General features: G+C 37.7%; 1 protein-coding gene across 3 annotated transcripts in view; it reads right to left on the minus strand.

The window, feature by feature from the left end:
* Nucleotides 1-19353, minus strand: part of PRKACB (protein kinase cAMP-activated catalytic subunit beta) — a 90590-nt gene that overhangs the window by 30704 nt on the left and 40533 nt on the right. The window contains exon 1 of one of the 3 annotated variants that reach the window (XM_060773827.2): nucleotides 16449-16650. The exons of 1 other annotated variant lie outside the window; for it this stretch is intronic. In XM_060773827.2, coding sequence (XP_060629810.2) covers nucleotides 16449-16635 — 187 coding nt within the window. In that variant the 5' untranslated portion in view covers nucleotides 16636-16650. Of the gene's footprint in view, nucleotides 1-8267; nucleotides 8562-16448; nucleotides 16651-19353 lie in introns of those variants that run through there. One more of the 3 variants, XM_060773829.2, reaches the window with a different exon arrangement.

Genomic DNA, 19353 nt, shown 5'->3' on the forward strand with positions numbered 1-19353 from the left:
TTGTAGATTCAACAAGTTTCCATAGATCTTTGATCATACTCACTCTACCTGCACTTTAGTCATTGTCCAGCCTTTTTCTCTACACATAAATCTTGTGTAAACTATGGTGAGTTATAGGCTTCAGAGCAGTAAATAGGAAAATGAGGGACTCCAGTTGTCATATACAAACTTTCCTACCAGAGGTGTGAAATGGAACATTTTCAGATGCTTTATCTTTTTCTGGATTATTTTCCGCACCTTATACGTCCACATTTATCTATAGTTGCTTGGCTGTACAGCAATCAGTGATATTAGACAGGCTACAAACAAGCTATGAACATGTAGTTATTCTTGTAATCATTGGCAAGCCCTAGAGAACAGGATAACAAATCAACACACTGCTAAGTTAGTTTGTATTTCACAAAATCTCTTCCTTTTCAATCTATCACAAGTACAAATAGTCAAGGAAAAATTTGATATCCGTTTTTAGTGAAATTAAACATTCAATTTGGTGTCCTCAACCAGATTTTTCTCAATCTGAAATAGAACTGATAAGGAGTGCAATATATATATATATATAGAGAGAGAGAGAGAGAGAGAGAGAGAGAGAGTGAGTGAGTGATGCTGAAGGTACTACAGGTATACCACTACAAAAGAAAACTAATCTGTAAATATAAAATAAATAAGTACAGCTCCCCTGTAGTGTGTCGTGTAAAAAAATTCTTTATGCATAACCATTTTTGAAAGATGTATGGGAACTATATCCTATTCTGTTCATATTAATACAAATATTCCAAAAATATAAGTTCTACAAACACCTTGATATGTGCTTAAATATAAAATGTAAACCAATTATGCCAAATCATACAACATTATTGAGAACACTAGAAAACTATTTCCAAATTCTTTCTTTTCTTTTTTAAAAAAAACCCCCTCACATCACTATTTACTACCATGAAAACTAATGTTCAAATGTCACTCAAGATATGGGAGTGGGGGTTGGGGAACTGCTTCAAGACTGAAGGCTGGCAGACATGTTTTCAATCTTTGTGTGTCATGAGCATTTAAAATTCATAAACCGAATAGTTTGCTCAAATTCTGGAAGAGCAGTTAAAGCATAATGGAAATGCTTTGAGATTCTATCTACAAATTAAAGACACCCCTTTCTTTGATGCTTTTTTGACCTTTTCTAATTGCTCATTTCAAGCTAGCCAGGCAGTTTATTTTCTGTAGTGCTGAGCCCCAATTGGTTTCTGACAATCCCTAAAGCTCAGGTCAGCTACTAGCTCTTTAAAGAGAGACAAAGCAGCACATGGCGCTGTGGTGTATTTCTGAAGCATTGGTACAGATGTGTTAAGGACCAATAGTCACACAGAGAGATTCTACGACAGGTATGAAGGGAAAGAACAAAGATAGGAAAGTAATCCTTGCTCTTAGCAGTCTGCATAAGGCTTTGATCTGTGAGCCTCTAAATTAAAGGCTCGGTCACAGTCACAGAAGAGCCATACTCGTAAGTGGGGAAAAGAAGAAAGGAAGTGTGTGGGTATGTGTGTGTGGGGGATGGGACACAATGGTATCTTTCAATAAAGATTGTCAAGGAGGCACACTTTTCTTGTGACTGTATTCACAAGTCCTTATGCTGGCAGTAAAAACATTTATTGAGAGCCGACATTTTATTTATTTATGTACTTCATTTATATACCACTTTTCTCACCTCTGGGGGGACTCAAAGCTGTTTCCAACATATTCACAGCAAAATTCAATGTGTTACAAAACATGAAAACCTAACATAAAACAACAGTAACATTAAACTATCAATTACATCATAAAACGTAACTACATTAAAACTAGGGATTAAAAACATATTAACATAAACACTAAAATCACATGATCCAAAAGCATGGTCCAGGCTGTTCCAGTATCAAATAATAATTGCACATAATCCGTGCTTGTTTCTTGTCCTGCTTATTGCCCAAATTATTGGTTCCATAGCCATGGTTTAACTTTTTTCTGAAGGCTAAGAGGGAGGATGCTGATCTAATTTCGTTGGGGAGAGTGTTCCATAGACTAGGGGCCACCACTGAGAAAGCCTCTCTCTCATCCCCATTAGTTGCGCCTGTGAAGGAGGCGGAACTGAGAGCAGGGCCTCTTGGATGAGCTTAACCTCTGAGATGGTCCATAGAGGGAGACATGCTGGGACAGATAAGCTGTGCCGGAACTGTTTAGAACTTTATAGCTAAAGCCAACACTTTGAATTGTGCTCGGTAGCAGACTGGCAGCCAGTGGAGCTGGCATATCAGGGGGGTTGTGTGTTCCCTGTGCCCCTCTCCAGTGAACAATCTGGCTGTCGCCCATTGGACCATTTGGAGATTCCATACAGTCTTCAAAGGCAATCCCATGTAGAGTGTGTTGCAGTAGTCTATTTGGGATGTAACTAGAGCATGGAGTACCGTGGCCAAGTCTTTCTTGGAGTACATATCTTTCAGGAGTACCAAAATAATTGTACTGTGGATGCACCTTTCAAAAAAAAAAAAAAAAAACAAAACCAAATACTTGCTCATAATACTGACTACTGAGCTTTACCAAACTTAAAATACACTGGTGCAGATAGACGCTCCTACATAACTAAATAGAACAGTATTTCAAGTGTAAATTATAACACTGATTATGAGTGCATAGAAGCTAAAACCATCAAAACCAAGTTTTGAAGAAACACAGACTCGCACCATTCAATTACAAATATGAGTATAATTCCAGGAGTAAGGAGAAAGGCTACACTTTTCAAAACAGCATTAATTTGGTTGTATCTGAACATTAAATGGGCCAATAATCAATATAGGTCCAAAAAATGCTTGGGGGAAACAAACTGCTTGCCTGGCATAAATCACTCTTACAAAAAACCTACACCCTTTTAAAGAGGAAGAATGTTTATCTCCATGTCCACCAGCATTGAGGAACGCAGGGAAATGAAAGTTGATATTTACATTTCAAAAAGTGGAAACTGAAACGTTTTTTTAAAAGCCAAGGAAGATAAATTGTGCTCCTAATTATCCCATTACTAAGTAGCATCTGTTTAGTTTAAGAATTATCAGGTGCCTTGAAATCAAACATTTCAATTAATGACCCAGGGTCTTTCATAAAGGAAGTTATTAGTTACGTTTCAGATAAAGGGAAACCTTCTGTTCACATGCTATTAGATTTTTTTTTTCAAAGTAGTACTGAAAACAAACCACTCTGGGGATCAGCCTTTGTTTCTGTACTAAATGTGAAGAAATACATATCAATTAATGAAAGTCATACAGGCTAAAAGATGTGCAATTAAAACAGTTTCCTTTTTAAACAAACACACACAATAAAACACAAGCAAACGGTTAGATGTAAATGAAATATATATTATTAGTAGTATTAGTATTGCTGTCTTGCCTTACAAAGGCTCCCAAAAGAAGGGACAAATAACTATCAACTTAAAAAATACAAATATAAACCTATTTAAAAACATACTAAAATACCTGTTAAAAACTCCCCAGAGCAGTCTAAAAATAAATGATTTTTTTCTCCCCATCAGGAAAAGATACAAGAGAGGTCAGTATGTTACATTTCTAAGCTTTTAACACATCTTGATATTTAACTGTGAACTTGTATCTAAATATATATTCCTCAACCGTCATACTCAAATGCTATGGGTGTGAAAATCAGAACGAGTCAGTAAAGTTAATTCCAATGCTGCTGTACCAGGTGAAGTCCCACATTCTTCTCCCTACCAAACAGTCCAAAATGGTGAGAGAAGACAACTCTGCAATGGTCTTCAGGTAAATTTCTAAGTTTACATGGGACACTATTTTACAACATGCATTGCCTTTTTGGGGTGAATTCTTTTAACTTCTGGACACACACATTACATGAATTCTTTGGCCTACATCCAACATCACACTAAACGTTAACTACCAATGTGACAGAACCATCTCCATTCTCCTCCCCACTGCAGCTCTCCGTACTGCCTAGAAACCTACTACGGATGGTTCATCAGAACTCCTAAGCAAGTTTTAATGGTTTACTGAAACACACCTGGAATATTGTGTCCAATTCTGGGCGCCACAATTCAAGAGAGATATTGACAAGCTGGAATGTGTCCAGAGAAGGGCGACTAAAATGATCAAGGGTCTGGAGAACAAGCCCTATGAGGAGCGGCTTAGGGAACTGGGCATGTTTAGCCTGAAGAAGAGAAGGCTGAGAGGAGATATGATAGCCATGTATAAATATGTGAGAGGAAGCCACAGGGAGGAGGGAGCAAGCTTGTTTTCTGCTTCCTTGGAGACTAGGACGCGGAACAATGGCTTGAAACTACAAGAGAGGAGATTCCATCTGAACATTAGGAAGAACTTCCTGACTGTGAGAGCCGTTCAGCAGTGGAACTCTCTGCCCCGGAGTGTGGTGGAGGCTCCTTCTTTGGAAGCTTTTAAACAGAGGCTGGATGGCCATTTGTCAGGGGTGATTTGAATGCAATATTCCTGCTTCTTGGCAGGGGGTTGGACTGGATGGCCCATGAGGTCTCTTCCAACTCTTTGATTCTATGATTCTATGATTCTATGATTCTATGATATGTATGTGTGTGGGTGGTTTACTATCCTTAATTTTTCAGGTAGAAGTAGGTTTGTCCATGGAACAACCTTAGTGGATCCTGACCTCTTCTTGTATTATTGGCTTAGATCAAGAGAGCTGTTTTAGATGCACAAAAATGTACTCCCATTTATACTAGGCAGCTCCATGTCATGCCATACCAGAGGGTCCCCTGTTCATCATCTCACAAGTGATGTTTTGGGGGTCTTTGATGGAGAAAAGAGGCCAGAAATGCCCTGTTGCATGAAATGGACATGGCTTGTATTTCTCTGGAGGCAAATCAGTATAGAATCTAAAAATAAAAGTGTTATGTATGGGCTGTCACATTTTCAACACTGCATTATTTTCAGCAGACTATAATTTCTACCACAGATCACAACAGCAGAGCTTTTCTTCTACTGAGTTTTTCAATACTAATAGCAACACTAATTCTAGTGTAAAATAACATACAAAGAATGATGAGCAAGGCATTGTGGATGGATCTAGCTAAAATATCAGCTTCATTCCATGTTAAAGGAATGAAGAACTATGTTAAAAGTACAGTGGACTATGACTTTGGAGGTTTGGAACCCTGCTCACTGGGATGACTTTGGGTCTTAGAGGAAGACAAAGGCCCCTATGAACAATTATTGACAAGAAAACTTCATGATAGTTTTTCCTAGGGTCACTGTAGGTCAGAAGTGACCAGAAGTCACACATTAACGTAAGAGAATAGCATTGTTGAACTGAAATAGTGCTCTTCAAAATATCCACTTGGAGTGTTAAGAGTAGTAGGAAGTAGCTATATGCTTAAACAGCACCATTTTCCTCTTATCACTTTACTTCCCAGTTACTGGGAAGCAGCTCATACCAAATACTCTAAAATCATGATTTGTAGGATCAGAAATATGATGTGAATTTAGCAGAGAGAAACCACTTGAATAAACACACATACCATGGAAAGAGTCAAACAACTGTAGGCAAATATGTGCTCACTCACTAGTTAACATCAAGTGTTTTATTTTTATCCTTTCACGTAAGTTATTTGACCTATTCTGTTAAAATATGCCTTAAAAAATGACATCAATATTGTTAGTGAAAGCAAGGAAAATAAGGCTCTTCAAAAGAATAGGCTTAAGATTCCTTGTACAAGTTGAGTATTCCATATTCAAAATGCTTATGATTTGGATTTTACTTTTCTGTGTGTGTGTGTGTGTGGGGGGGGGGGGGGTGGGTGGGTGGGATTTGGAGTACCCATATTCAGGCCTGTAACGGGGAGGAGAGGGGGATTTAAGGGTTCAATCCCCTCCCCCTGAAATGTTTCAGGTAAAAAAAAAAACCTGGATTACTCATGAATTTCAACAGGTTAACCAATTCACGAGTAAACCAGGTTTTTAAAAACTTGAACCCTTTTTTTTGGGCGTGTGTGTGAGCAATTCCCCCCCCCCCCCCCAGCTATGGGCCTATTTGTATTTGCATACAAGTACGTAATGAGATATCTTGAAGTTGGGACCACAGTTTACACACATTTATGTTTCATGTACATAAACTGAATGTAAATTTGTACAATGTTTTAAATAATTTTCATGAAAGAAAATTCATAGAAACTTAATCAACAGAAAGCAAGAGTGTCACTAATGTCAGCCACCCATGGGGACAATTTTGGATTTAGGAGTATTTCAGATTTCTGAATTCAAGATAAGGGATACTCATCCCCTACAGCAAATATAGAAAGACTCAAGTGAGGTTAATTCTTCTCATTTTGGCTTCTGATTCACAGATCTGGGCACACAAATCCTCTGAATGGTTTGATCACATTGATTGATGAGGCATCAAGGATTGAGATGAGATCCAAACACTCTTTCTCAAAGAAAACTGACTCTGGGCCAGATGTGCTTTGCCTATCCAACAGTCCCAATATCCCAATTGCCCAGATAGCTAAGCCTCCCTTTTCAGTTTCTAATACTCCTGATGTCCAAACAGTGCAACAGAAAATATACATATAAAATGAAACATACACAGACCAATGCTATATTGCCATTTTTGGTTTTTATCTAGGATTATTCACCATGCATTTCAAGCCTAAGCATGTTGGATTTTTATATATGTACGCCATATTAAAGATGATACACACACGTGGATAACTGGGTGGGGATAGAACAAGCTTGCTCTTTGCCTCCTCATGCAATCTGGTATGCATTTACTCTGATCTGGCTTTCCCTTAAAGCTGAATCTACCAACTGCCTATCCATTAGAGCTACACTCCTGTTTACTAATGAAAACAGTTCATCCTGTGAATATGCTTGCAAACAGAGTGCAATTTTAAAACCACTTAGGAATCCTTGTATTTCCAAGAGACACGATTCAGCACAGGAATCACTGAGTGGAACCTGATTCTGCAAGGTGTCTCTTCTTGATTTAGTATCTAAACTCTGTTTGAGATAACATCAAAATGTAAGAGAACACAGAATAGATTTTTTCCACCATTCTCTGTAAAGAGGTTCGGAGAATCAAAAGATGATAAATTCGTCAGCCTACATTCCTTATGGGCCAGATTTTTACAATCTGTGCTGGCAGCTGCACATGCAGTTACCATGACTAAATCAAGCAGTTGTTAGAATCAGATTTCCCCCCTCCCCATGTGCACCACTTTCCCCAAAATGCAAATCACATTCATGTTTGTTTCATGATTATGAGACTAGAGCATTAACAAGACAATGTATATGTTCTTTAAAATCTAACCCTGCAAATAAGGATATTTCACATCAATAATCTTCTATACCTAGGATCGTTACAAATGGCCATCTGGATTATCTGAAAGATGCTTTGCTTTATAAATTACACTTCAACGCAGGTGAAGTGTTCATGATTTTATATATAAAATTAGGACAAATACTTTTCCCCCCTCAAAGTTTGGGGATCATTATGCCTTTTGGTGCATATTTTTCATGGAAATAAGATCAAATAAAAAACAACATGGTTTATATCATAGGTTATTTGAGTCTATTTCATTCACACTGGGGAAGAGTATGTGGTGTTCACTTCCTAGTCAACATTATTGAATGATTCCAAAATCCAAGCTTGCTCTTTGGAAATGCAATCAAAAATCAGTTCGGAAACCTGATCACAGTCTGATTCATTACCTTGTCAGATCAGCCTCAATTTTAAATGCCAGTGCCATAATTTAAATGTCCATGCCTTCACATTATTAATATATCTGTTTCAAAATCAGTTGTATAAAGGGGACAATAACAATTACACTGTGCAAATTATGAGAAATCGTGTTGTCGAGGGTTTTAAGACAATTTCTGAGTCTAAATGCCAATTTTGAAAATTTACAAGAGAATTATGTAAAGGATGCCAATGGAAATCTAGGATATTTCTATGAAGTTTTTTTTTTGTTAGAATTGTTGATTTCTTGAAAATAAAGCATTGTATTATAATTTACATCCTATTTGAATACAGCACAGCAGCAAAGGCTGCATCCTGATGATATACTCAATGATGAGTACTCAATAATTTAATATTTATCTTAAAATCAACAACTCTGTAATACCTAAATTTTGAAAATGTAAAAGGTGCATGAGAAATTTAATATAATAAAGAAAACAATTTGATAGATCACATTTTATAAAAGCAGGCAAATCCATGACTGAAACAACACTGTAATAATAACAACAGAAATAGCTTACCATTCATATTGAAAGGTTCAGTTGTAGAAACATATTGCTAGTAATACACGTCCAGTAAATGAGTTGTTTAATCTCTAGAGTAGAAGCACTACTGCTTTCACACACAGCCACTAGGATGAGAAGGCAAACAAACCCAGAGAGCTTGCCTTCATTCCGGAGATATGAAAGCAATCCAATACAAATATCAACAGTAAATCTCAAATCAATATTCAAATAGCGATACTCATTAACCATTTGGTTTGGAGCCAGCATCACCTGTACACATCGACAGCAATGCAAAATGGCAGAGGGAAACGAAAACGCTAGGATGTTTTTAAGATGTTCTCAATTATATCACGCACTGCTTGTTTCCATAGCAACCTTAGAGGAGAATTATCGGTCTGCTTGTACCCTACCAGCATATTTTTTTTTTGCTAAAGCTTTAATCTATTCACACAGAAAACATCTCTCTCTATATCTGTCTACACACACATATATATACCTATTTATGATTTTTTTTTAAATTGATATTTCTCCAGAGGTAAACAACTCAGTGTTTGCAAATAGAAACACTTCAAATATCCTGTATAAATTTATTGGATGCAGAACTTTTTCCTTTATTATTTACTACCATGGTAAGCATACAAGTGTAACCAATCATTCCCAATGGTATTTCTCACGCCAGACACAACAGTTTGTGTATGAGCTGCTTACTTCGTGACTCCCGAGCAGCCAGTCCCAACGCTGGAAGATAATTTAATGAATGAACCTGTAAATACATGCTATGCTTATTTTACAGGAAGAGCCTGAAACTGTTAATGATTTCCTGAAAATCACCAGAAAAGAAACCACAGATGATGAGGAGGAGCATAAGCCCTAAACCTGTCACGGTGTTAAGCAAAATCAAGGCCTGGTGCAGACTTACAACTACACCCAGGATGGAGAATCCCTTTCATTACAAGGCCTGAATTTTATTTTTTTTCCTGGGGATGGGGCAGTTCTGGTCCATGAGGTCAAAGGACAGCATATATAGTGAGATAGATATAGCTTGAAGCCATACATACTGGCAGTAATTAAGACAGAGACATTTCAACCTTTGAGAATGGATAACTGATTTTACCCTTTTCAGAATGGGTAAAAACGAGCCCACATGATGGTCTGAATATTGGACTAGGGGCCTCATCACACCTGAGCATTTCTCGGCTTCAGTCCACTTTAAATGCTGTGACTGCCTCCTGCTGAATCCTGGGGATTGTGGTTTAGGAAGGCTCAGGGCTTCTCTGGATGAGCAGTGTCCAGTGTAAACTACAAATTCCAGAATTCTCCAGGAGGCAGTCACAGCATAATTCTGGGGTTTGTAGTTTGGGAAGGTGCCTTTAAACTGTTCATCCAGAGAAACCCTGGGACTCCCTAAACTACAAGTCTGGAATTCTGCAGAAGACAGTCACAGCATTTAAAGTAGACTGGAGTGGGAAAATGCTCAAGTGTGATGAAGCCCTTGATTGGAGTTCCTGCTTGGACAAGTATGCTTTTGGACAAGTCATACTCTCTCATCCAATGGTTCCTGACCTTTTTTGACCAGGGACCACTTTGATCAGGGACCACTTGACCAGGTATCACTTTAACCAGAGACCACTGTCCAACATTAGCACCAAAAGGGTTATGAATCAGTTTTTGGTCAACTTTAGATTCATTTTGGGGTGCTGATTCAGAAAATTGCAATGGACAGACCACATCAGGTCTGGTTTCTGATACAGAACCTATGCCATAGTCAGTGGTAGGGAAGGAGTGGCAGGCGGCATGAAAGGACATAAAATAAATAAAATTTAATAAATAAGTAAAGAGGAAGGAGGCTCATGGAGCAGATTTTCATCCTTGTGGCCTACTGGTGGTTTGTGGCCCACAGGTTAAGAACCACTGCTCTCATCCCTCCAGAAAGGCAAGGGCAAACCCCTCTAAACATATTCTGTCAAGAAAATTCCATGATAGGTTCACCCAAGGTGCCTATATATCTGAAGTGTCTTGAAGGCACACAAGAACAACTGTATAAAAACTGGGAACTCACCAAAAGATGGAGTAAATCAAAAGGGAGAGTTTCGTATTTTCTGGCATATAAGACTACTTTTTAACCCAGGAAAACTTTCTCAAAAGTCAATGGTCGTCTTATTCACTAGGTGTCGTCTTATAGGGTGGGTGCTGAAACTTCTGAGCTGGACTGGAGAATCTGTAGTCGCCGCATATGGTGAGGGGAGCTCAAAAATAGCCACGGCCACATTCCTGCTGTATACAGTGACCATATGAAAGCAGCAAGTATGGTAGAAGAAAATCCACTAACCAGGATTCATGGAAAGAAGTGACTTAACGTGGTCCCAATGACGAGGTGAGGGGGCACCTCACCGGGAAGGTTTAAACGAAGGACAGAGCAAGCTGCAGGCATCTGGCCTGCCCGGGGTATGGAAAAAAGAGATAGAGTGGCACTGTACATAGAAAACACACCTCTTTCACCCATCTGGCTAACCCTTGTATCCTATTACCATACCTCCTTCTCTGCCTCTCAGATCTCGCTCCTGAGGACTGCAGTGAAGCGGCGTAGACACACATGTGCAAGATCTGAGAGGCAGAGAAGGCGGTACGGTAATAGGAAAATTACCATATTGAAATCATATCTGATGTTTTTTAATTTTTTATTTGGTGCACATTGGAAGGGGGGTAGTCTTATACGGCAAGTATATCTCAAAGGTTATATATTAACTGGAAAAGTTGGGTGTTGTCTTATACGCCCAGTCATCTTATATGCCAGAAAATAGGGTATTTTTCTGAAGGACCCCAATGGGACAAACTGAGCCCCTGAGAGTCTCAGAATAAAGACCTGATCCTGTATCATTTCGTACCTTAACTCTGATTATGAACTCAAACAAAAACATGGCATAAGCTAACGAACGGCTATTGGGAGGGAACCGAACACCTTCTTCAATCATATGTTATTCAGGAACACATGATAACAGCAATGAGTATGATTAAACATGGTTTGCCTAGGTCTATTAATACTGAAACATAATGTCTCTGTGATATGCATAAATGTAACAAGGGTTTTACTAGGGTTCTGTTAATTCAAGTATGCTGTGTAAAACAGCTACTTTTTTCAAACTTGGAAACTAAATAATAATCCTTGCTATCATTTCAGTATTAATATGCCACCATAAACAGTTCAGATTGTAAACCACAACCTGCAAAGAGCAGCCTGTGTAACTCTTAGAAATCCTTCAAACTAAAAACAGAACAAATGGAGGTAATAGTACTTTCCAAATGTCAAATTGTCAGCCTGTTTCAGAACAAGTAAAATGTATTATAAGGAAATCAACTTAGAGAAGAGAGAGAATTTGCTCCAATCCTTCTGCTGCATTACTAAACCACAAGAAACTAACAACCCACATAGAAAAAGCTTCCCCTTTGAGAGTACTATTAACTGAAGCACAAGATGTTTTGCAAAAAGGATATGTCAATTCAGCATAGGATTCTGCAATGTATTTTCTGCCAAACCAGCTGAAAATAGACCCCTTTCTTTCTCTTCTCAAAAAAGATATGACTTTAGTATTTTCTTTTCAAGATGTCCTGTGCTATAATGCATACCAAACTCCAAAAATGTACTCTTCACAGCTTGTATATCAGGCATGGGCAAACTTCAGCTCTCACAGTGTCTTGGACTTCAATTCCCACAATTCCTAACAGCCTAGCAGCTGGTTTGCCCATGCCTGTTGTATATGCTACACACAATTGTAAAGCCTACAGGGGAATAGAAAGTAAATCTCATATAACTCAATGGGACACTCTCCTGGAGTAATACACAGTGTTTCAACTAGCAAATTCTCAGTGAGGTATAAGAGCACTCACAACCCAGCTTTAAATCCAAATTCCAAATGATAAACAAAGCCCTAGAAGTAGCCTTTTTGATTGGACTTGTGGACAATATATCAGAAAAAAAATCATCATTAGAGAATTTGAGTTTGTTTATCCCTTAACATTATGATTTAACAATACACCTAAAACATTTATTTGGGGAAGAACCATTCAAAACTATCAGCATTGATTTGTTAAGATACAGCATCAAGCTCATTCCACAATTGCCACCCCTGAAATACTGCTGGAGATACATTTTCAGACAGACCTTGTTTACCTGAAACTGCAGATGTGATCAAACACCATTAGGTTACCTGACTTCTGAGCTTAGCACACCACAGAGTTGCACTGGAGGACCTAGAGATTTCTAGAAAAGTACCCTGTCTACCAATTTGCTAGGTCCCCAATCCATCACGACATTATGGTAACTTCCAAGAGAAGCATACGATAAAAGTGCACAGTAGGGTAATCAAATTCCTAGAGATACTGGGGTTTTTTTGCAGGTAAGTGAAACCATAGATATTAGTTCCGTGGTTACAGGATTCTTATTATATTATCCAGTGCATATTTTACGTTTCCCAGAAAAGTATGTGTTCTCTGTCCACCTGTGGACTTTTAATGACTGGCAATTGTCTAAATATTAAGTTCTTAATGGTGAAATTTGTAAAGCCTAGACTTAGTTGGCACAATTTCGTTAAAATGATGCAGATTCTGGTATGTGGCTCTTAGTAGCAGATGAAATTACTTTCACAACTGTGGAAGCATGTACACAATTCTACTTCTATCTTCATCCCAGTTTGGGAAAACAAAACCGATAAATGAGTTTTGAATGTACACATATTTCCCATCAGAAACAAGAAAGAATTCTATTTATATTGAACTCCACAGTAGCAAATTTTAAAGTTGAAACAGCATTGCAGAGCTGCAGAAAACAGTAAAATGTATTAAGCCCTTATAAAAACACATTTCAAAGGCATGCTCATTACTGTCTGTTTACATTCCAGCTGAACTCTATCTATAAATTACATTCTTTGGCTAATCTATGGGTAATCACAGTGCACACTGTTAGTTAGAAATGCAATTCAAAAGATCATATCCTCTGTGTTTATTCACTACCTGTTTCCTTGTCGAACAAGTCAGACAGCATGGCTTAAAATAGGGAAGGTCTCTCCACCATTTAAACATAAAATGAACTTCAATTAGCTCAAAAGCTCACAATCTTGTTCACATTCATAATCCTTAAAAGGCTAGCTCTGAAACTAGTGGCAACTCTCTCACTTTCCTTCTCTCACTCCATACCTGCATGTTTATATTCCTGGCAGGAGCCATCAAGGGCACTAATCTTGAACATAAGCACGTTTTACCCAGTCTGTTGGAGTTCTAGGCAGAAGTTAAAAAAAAAAAAAACCCCTGCAAGAATCCAAAATATCTGTGAAATGCTTTCCTCGAATGCTTTTTTTTTCATTTTGAGTGCCCATTTTCCTCTAAAAAAACAACAGGCCACAACATTGACATCATTTAATCCTGGCAGCCCCAGATAAACAGAAATATTTCAGTGGCAAATACATTAAATTAGACACAAGAGCCCAGCCTTCTCCTTTGTGATTTTTAAATTTTGTCCTGAAAAATTTAGAAGATTGTGATTTTTACCCATTTTTACATTATTTTGGTGGATATATATACACCGGGATTTCTCCCAGGAAAACATCTGTAATTTTCTTGTTAAGCTATTTCTCACGAACATCAATTTCTGACAAAGCAATGGAGAAAAGAAGGAAGCATGTAAAATCTCCAGAAATGGCAATAAATTCCAAAATTCCAATGCTGTTGTGTTGGTATGCAGCTAATAAGGTAAGATTAACATGGCCCAATCTTCTGCATCGCCGAAAGAAACAGCTTTTCATTTTCAGACCCCCAAATGCCCCAACCTATTACCAAGTCAATATAGAGTTTATGGTAGGGTATGGCATTGAGTATAGTATTAGTTAAACCTACCTTTATTAGTAATTCTCAAGCAACCAGAAACTATGCTTATCTGGCATTGACCATCCCCATGGATGTTGGATAACTGCAAGTCTACTATATAATCAATTGGTTATTTTAAAATAACATTGACAAATGTGTATATGTAAAAGCATTACCCTTATTGTTCATAACTAATTTTAATGTAAATGTAAACATATTGGGCAGAGGTTTGGTTCCAGGACTCCACATGGACACCAATATTTATAGATGTTCATTTCTTATTATGTACAGTGGCATTGTAAAATGGCAAAATTGGGGTTTGCTTTTGGAAATTTTATTATTTTTAGGAATATTTTTGAGCCACAGTTGGTTGAATCCATGGATACTGAATCCATCGATAAGGAAGGCTGACTAAGTTGTTCCAAACCCAGAACGAAAACCAAACAAACTCTCAATTCTCTGTAACAGAGTTTGACCAAAGCAGAATCTTCTTTATTTTGGTATATAAAATTAAAGCAAAAAAATGAAAGGTATCAATATACCTACATCTATAAATAAATAGGTGTAAGTGTTTACATTCTCAAATCTGTAATGAAAATATTATGGTTGCGTATTGTCAATATTATAGTCAATAATGTTGCTGTATGCCTTCAAGGCATTTCTGACTTGTGGTGACCCTATCAAGGGGGTTTTCTTGGTGAAGTTTGTTCAGGGATGGTTTACATGGACTTCCTTACATGGCCAATTGGGAATTCAGACCCAGGTCTTCCTATAGCCCTGTTCAATGTTCAAACTGCTATGTGAGGCTGGATTATCAATATTGTATAAAGTACTTTCCGTGACACTGTGGTTTAAAATTTGAATATAAAATATTACATTAAGAACCACTTCTGTGAAGAGCTTTCACTGCCTTTCACTCTTTCTCTCCCTCTCTCAAGCTAATTTATATCTCATGATTAGAGTAAAGCTAAAGTGACATTGTACTCCTTTGAGGAATGATATAGTAATTGTAGCAAACTAAATTTAGAACAAAATAATCTGGTAAACAGCAGCACTTTGTTTTGGAAAGTTAATGCATTTTAGTTAGCTTGGAAAACTACTTTTTTAAGAGTAGTCTTTATAATTTCAACGTAATTAGTAACAATTATATGATTAAAAGACAAAAAGTATTCATTGTACTTTTTGAATTTTCAAAAACAACAGCAGAAAATACTTTAAAAATACAAACACACAAATATTTAAAACCTCTGGTCTGTAGTGCAAAACACCATTTTCCCTGGGAGCTTCTTGCTTTCTTAAGAGCCGTAATACAACAAAAGGTAGCTGCAAAAGTACAACATGACCCAGCGTTGAAACTATCTGGCCATTTAGTAGATACAATCTTTTGACTATAAAGTAATGCTGCAAAAGGAGTGATGCTAGTAAGTTGCAAGTGTAGTTTAGCTATAATTCTGTTACTATAATCGGAAACTTGGGACCCTTCCACACAGACAGAATATCAAGGCAGAAAATCCCACAAGATCTGCTTTGAACTGGGTTATCTGAGTCTACACTGCCATATATTCCAGTTCAAAGCAGAAAATGTGAGATTTTATTGAGCTGTGTGGAAGGGGGCTGAGTTACAAATAACTAATTAATTTGAACTACATGCTGCCAAATCCTGCTTTTACTTATATTTTAATGTGTTATTATGAAGCAGTTGTGGTTTTAAAATATCAGCGAATGTAAAAGGAAAACAAATATCCAAACCAGTCAGATGTCATTAAGAGACTTGGTTCAATCTATAGATTTTTTAAAGTGTAATAGCAGAAAATATAACTAAGGTCTTCTAAAAAATTAAAGGTAGATTGGCTGGCTGTATAGAACAAGAGGAAATTTACTGGCTACAACCCTGGTTACCCCATTTTCCACACTGTACCAGTATTGCCCATTTGGGGCCCTAAATGGAAAAAGTGATTTCTATGTGACCTGCTTCAGTACATTTGCCATCCTTGTTGGACTGAATGTCCATTTGTTAGATCATGCTCCCTCCTCTGAAAGTTATAATATAAGGTAAGTGAACAATGAAAGGCCAGGATCGTATTGCTTTAGAAAGACAACTTGAAAGAAATGTGCATTTAAACGTCAAGGTAAAATCATGTAAAAGAATAAATTGACAAAAGGAAGTCTGATCATTAATTTTACTCCACCACCAGCAAGTGTTTCAAGAAACAGAACTACAGACTTGGATCCACCTGCTGATCATTTAACAGGCCAGTTTGGCTGTCAACATTTTTCTATATTTAGTATGCCACAGTTTAAAACTTGCCATTACAAACCAAGTAACCTCCACACACTTACTTGATCTCTCCCACAGTGCAGCGAGTTCAGAGAAGTGCGGAGACTCATTTTCCTGAGCTGCTTTCAGTTCGTTGGAGGAACCCTTGGAGTGCCTGTGAAAAAGCCTGTTGGCAAATCCTTCCAGTCTCTGCAAAGCATTTGCAGTCCCTGTGCTTGGGTTGCCCTGTAACTCCTTCTGAGCAGCCATCTATACACATTTAGTTTGTGTGTTAAAAGAAAGAAATAACTCCAAACTTAAGAATTCAACTTCAAAGCCAAGTGCTGTGCATGTGTCAGACTTCCTGTATGCAGTGCGTTAGCCACAACTGTTGTTCTGCTTCCTGTTAATATAAAACCAACTTCAAGAGCTATTCTCAGGCTCTCGATATCAGCTCAGTGTGGTGACGGGGGGGGGGGGGGGCAACATGACTTGTTTGCGTGCTTTCCCTCTTTCCCAAACAAGCCACATGATGTTGAGAACAAACACACTTGTTAAATTCAAAAAGGGCACTAGAAAACTGATTATGCAGACATCTATATGCATAAACGGATATTATATACCTAAAAGAGTTTGTGTTGAATTTTAACTTTTGGAAAAAGTTATTATCCATATTAAATCATACAATGGGCTTCTGCTACATATAGTGTAAGAAGGAGAAATATATTTTGAACAATCTGGGGAATGAATGGAATGCTTTTATGTCAACTTACTCAAAAGGCTACAAACTGTATAGTATGAAGATTTTATGTAAAATAATCTTTAGACTCCTCCATGTACATCATTCAGATCTGAGAAGCCCATATTTGTGATGATACAATGGACACTTGGTATCCACTGGGTTTGGTTCCAAACCCCATATGGATACCAAAAATTGGGGGTTCTCAAATTCCACTACATACAATGGTATAGTAATGTTTTTAATCCATGGGCGATTAAATCTATGGATGAAGAACCTACGGATACAGAACCTGTAGACACAGAGAGCTAACTGTATACACTTCTGAAGAGCTTATGACTTTCAGCATATTACAAGTCCATTTCAAAAAGTGTTAATGTATGAGCCTGTTTCTCTCCAAATAATTCACTTTATTTCATTACATAATATGTGGTTTCTATTTCCTCCTATTTCTCATATAGCAACAATCAAGATAAAGTACCATAGTTTGCAACTCTCTCTTTACTATAGCACATATTCATATTTCAACTTACAGAATACATGTATTCATCTTTTCAGATGTGATAAATATTGAACAAATAGTAGAATTTTATATAAGTTACTGAAAGAATTTTAGGAGCTTTCTATGTACTCAAAACTGCATAATTTCACTGGGCATACACAGTGAAGATGATATCTGAGCAGACATGTACAAGATTGCACTGTAAGTAAATTTGTTCTAATCTTGTAATTTTGCATGGATTTAGAACCAGCATGGTGTAGTAATTGCACATTAGAGTACAACTCTGGAGACAAGTGTTTGTATTCCTGCTCAGCCATGGAATCCCACTGGTGATCTTGGGCAAGTCACACACTCTCAGTCTCAGAAGGAGGCAAAACAAATCCCCTCTGAATAAATCTTGCCAAGAAAACCCCACCATAAGTTGGAAACAACATAGATTAGACACAACATCATGGCGCACAACAACAGCAACAACAACAACAAATGGTCAATAGTGCAAATACCTAGCATAGTTATCAGCAGAGAACACTAAACAGATATCGCCTAATGAATGCCTGGAGGAGGTAATGGGCTGGATGAGGAAAACACAATTGAAACTGAATCTAGACAAAACAGAGGTGTTTGCAATCAAGGACCTTAATCTGGGGTGGGGGTATGTTAACCAGTTCTGGATGGGGTTACACTCCCCTTGAAAGACTCTGCCCGCAGCTTGAGAGTGCTTCTGAATCAGTGTCTTCAAATATCAGGAGTACTATCAACTTTGTCTGATCCTCCAGCTGCACCCCTTCCTAGATTTGGAGGACCTAAAGATGGTAGTGTATGCGCCGGTAACCTCAAGGTTGGACTTCTGCAATGCGCTTTACATTGGACTACCCTTGTACCAAATTCGGAAACTCCAATTAGTTCACAATACAGCAGCCAGGAACATCCAGGAGTGAGCATATTATACCTATCCTAAAGTCACTCCACTGACTGCCAATTAGTTTCCAGGCAAAGTACAAAGGGTTGTTTTTAATCTTTAAAGCCCAGATTACCTAAAGGATCGCCTTCTTCCGTACAATCCACCCTAAACACTCAGGTCCTCTAAGGGGCGGCTACTCAGCCTGCCAGAACCTGACTGGCGACCATCACCCAGAGGATCCTTTCATCGGCCACCCCACAACTGTGGAACAACCTGCCAGAACAGCTCTGACAGAGAGATTAGCTGTCACAATTTAAAATACACTTGAAGACCTCTCTTCCAGCAGGCTGACCCAACCAGTTTAATTCATAATTTTTAAGCTTGCATGTTATGTTTAATCTTTGTTCTGTATATTTTAATACGTATTTTGTAGAAATATATTTTATATGTGTATTTTGTAGAATGTTTTTAGATGATTGTGTGTTTTAGAAATGTTGTTAGATGAAGTGGAGAGGGACAACTGCTGTTTAAAGAAAAAAAACAAAGTTTTTTTAAAGTGTGTATGCTCCTTAAGGTCTTAGGAGTGTCTAAAGTAGCTCTTTCAATCCCTGCTTATTACTAAAATCAAATAAAACATTAAAAACACAATTAATGCAAAAGAATGCTAAAATCAATTCAGGACTAACCATACCCTGTATCTCGCCAACAGAGCTTTTTAAAGCCATTGAGGAAGTCTTTCTTTAGCAAGAGAGCAATGTAAAGATGAGGCAGCAATGTTTCTATAAATAACAACGCCCAGAGGAAGTTGTTGCTATGGCAGCGCTGGCCACATTTCTATTTTAAATT

The sequence above is a fragment of the Anolis sagrei genome, chromosome 4, assembly GCF_037176765.1.
Source record: "Anolis sagrei isolate rAnoSag1 chromosome 4, rAnoSag1.mat, whole genome shotgun sequence".
Taxonomy (NCBI): domain Eukaryota; kingdom Metazoa; phylum Chordata; class Lepidosauria; order Squamata; family Dactyloidae; genus Anolis; species Anolis sagrei.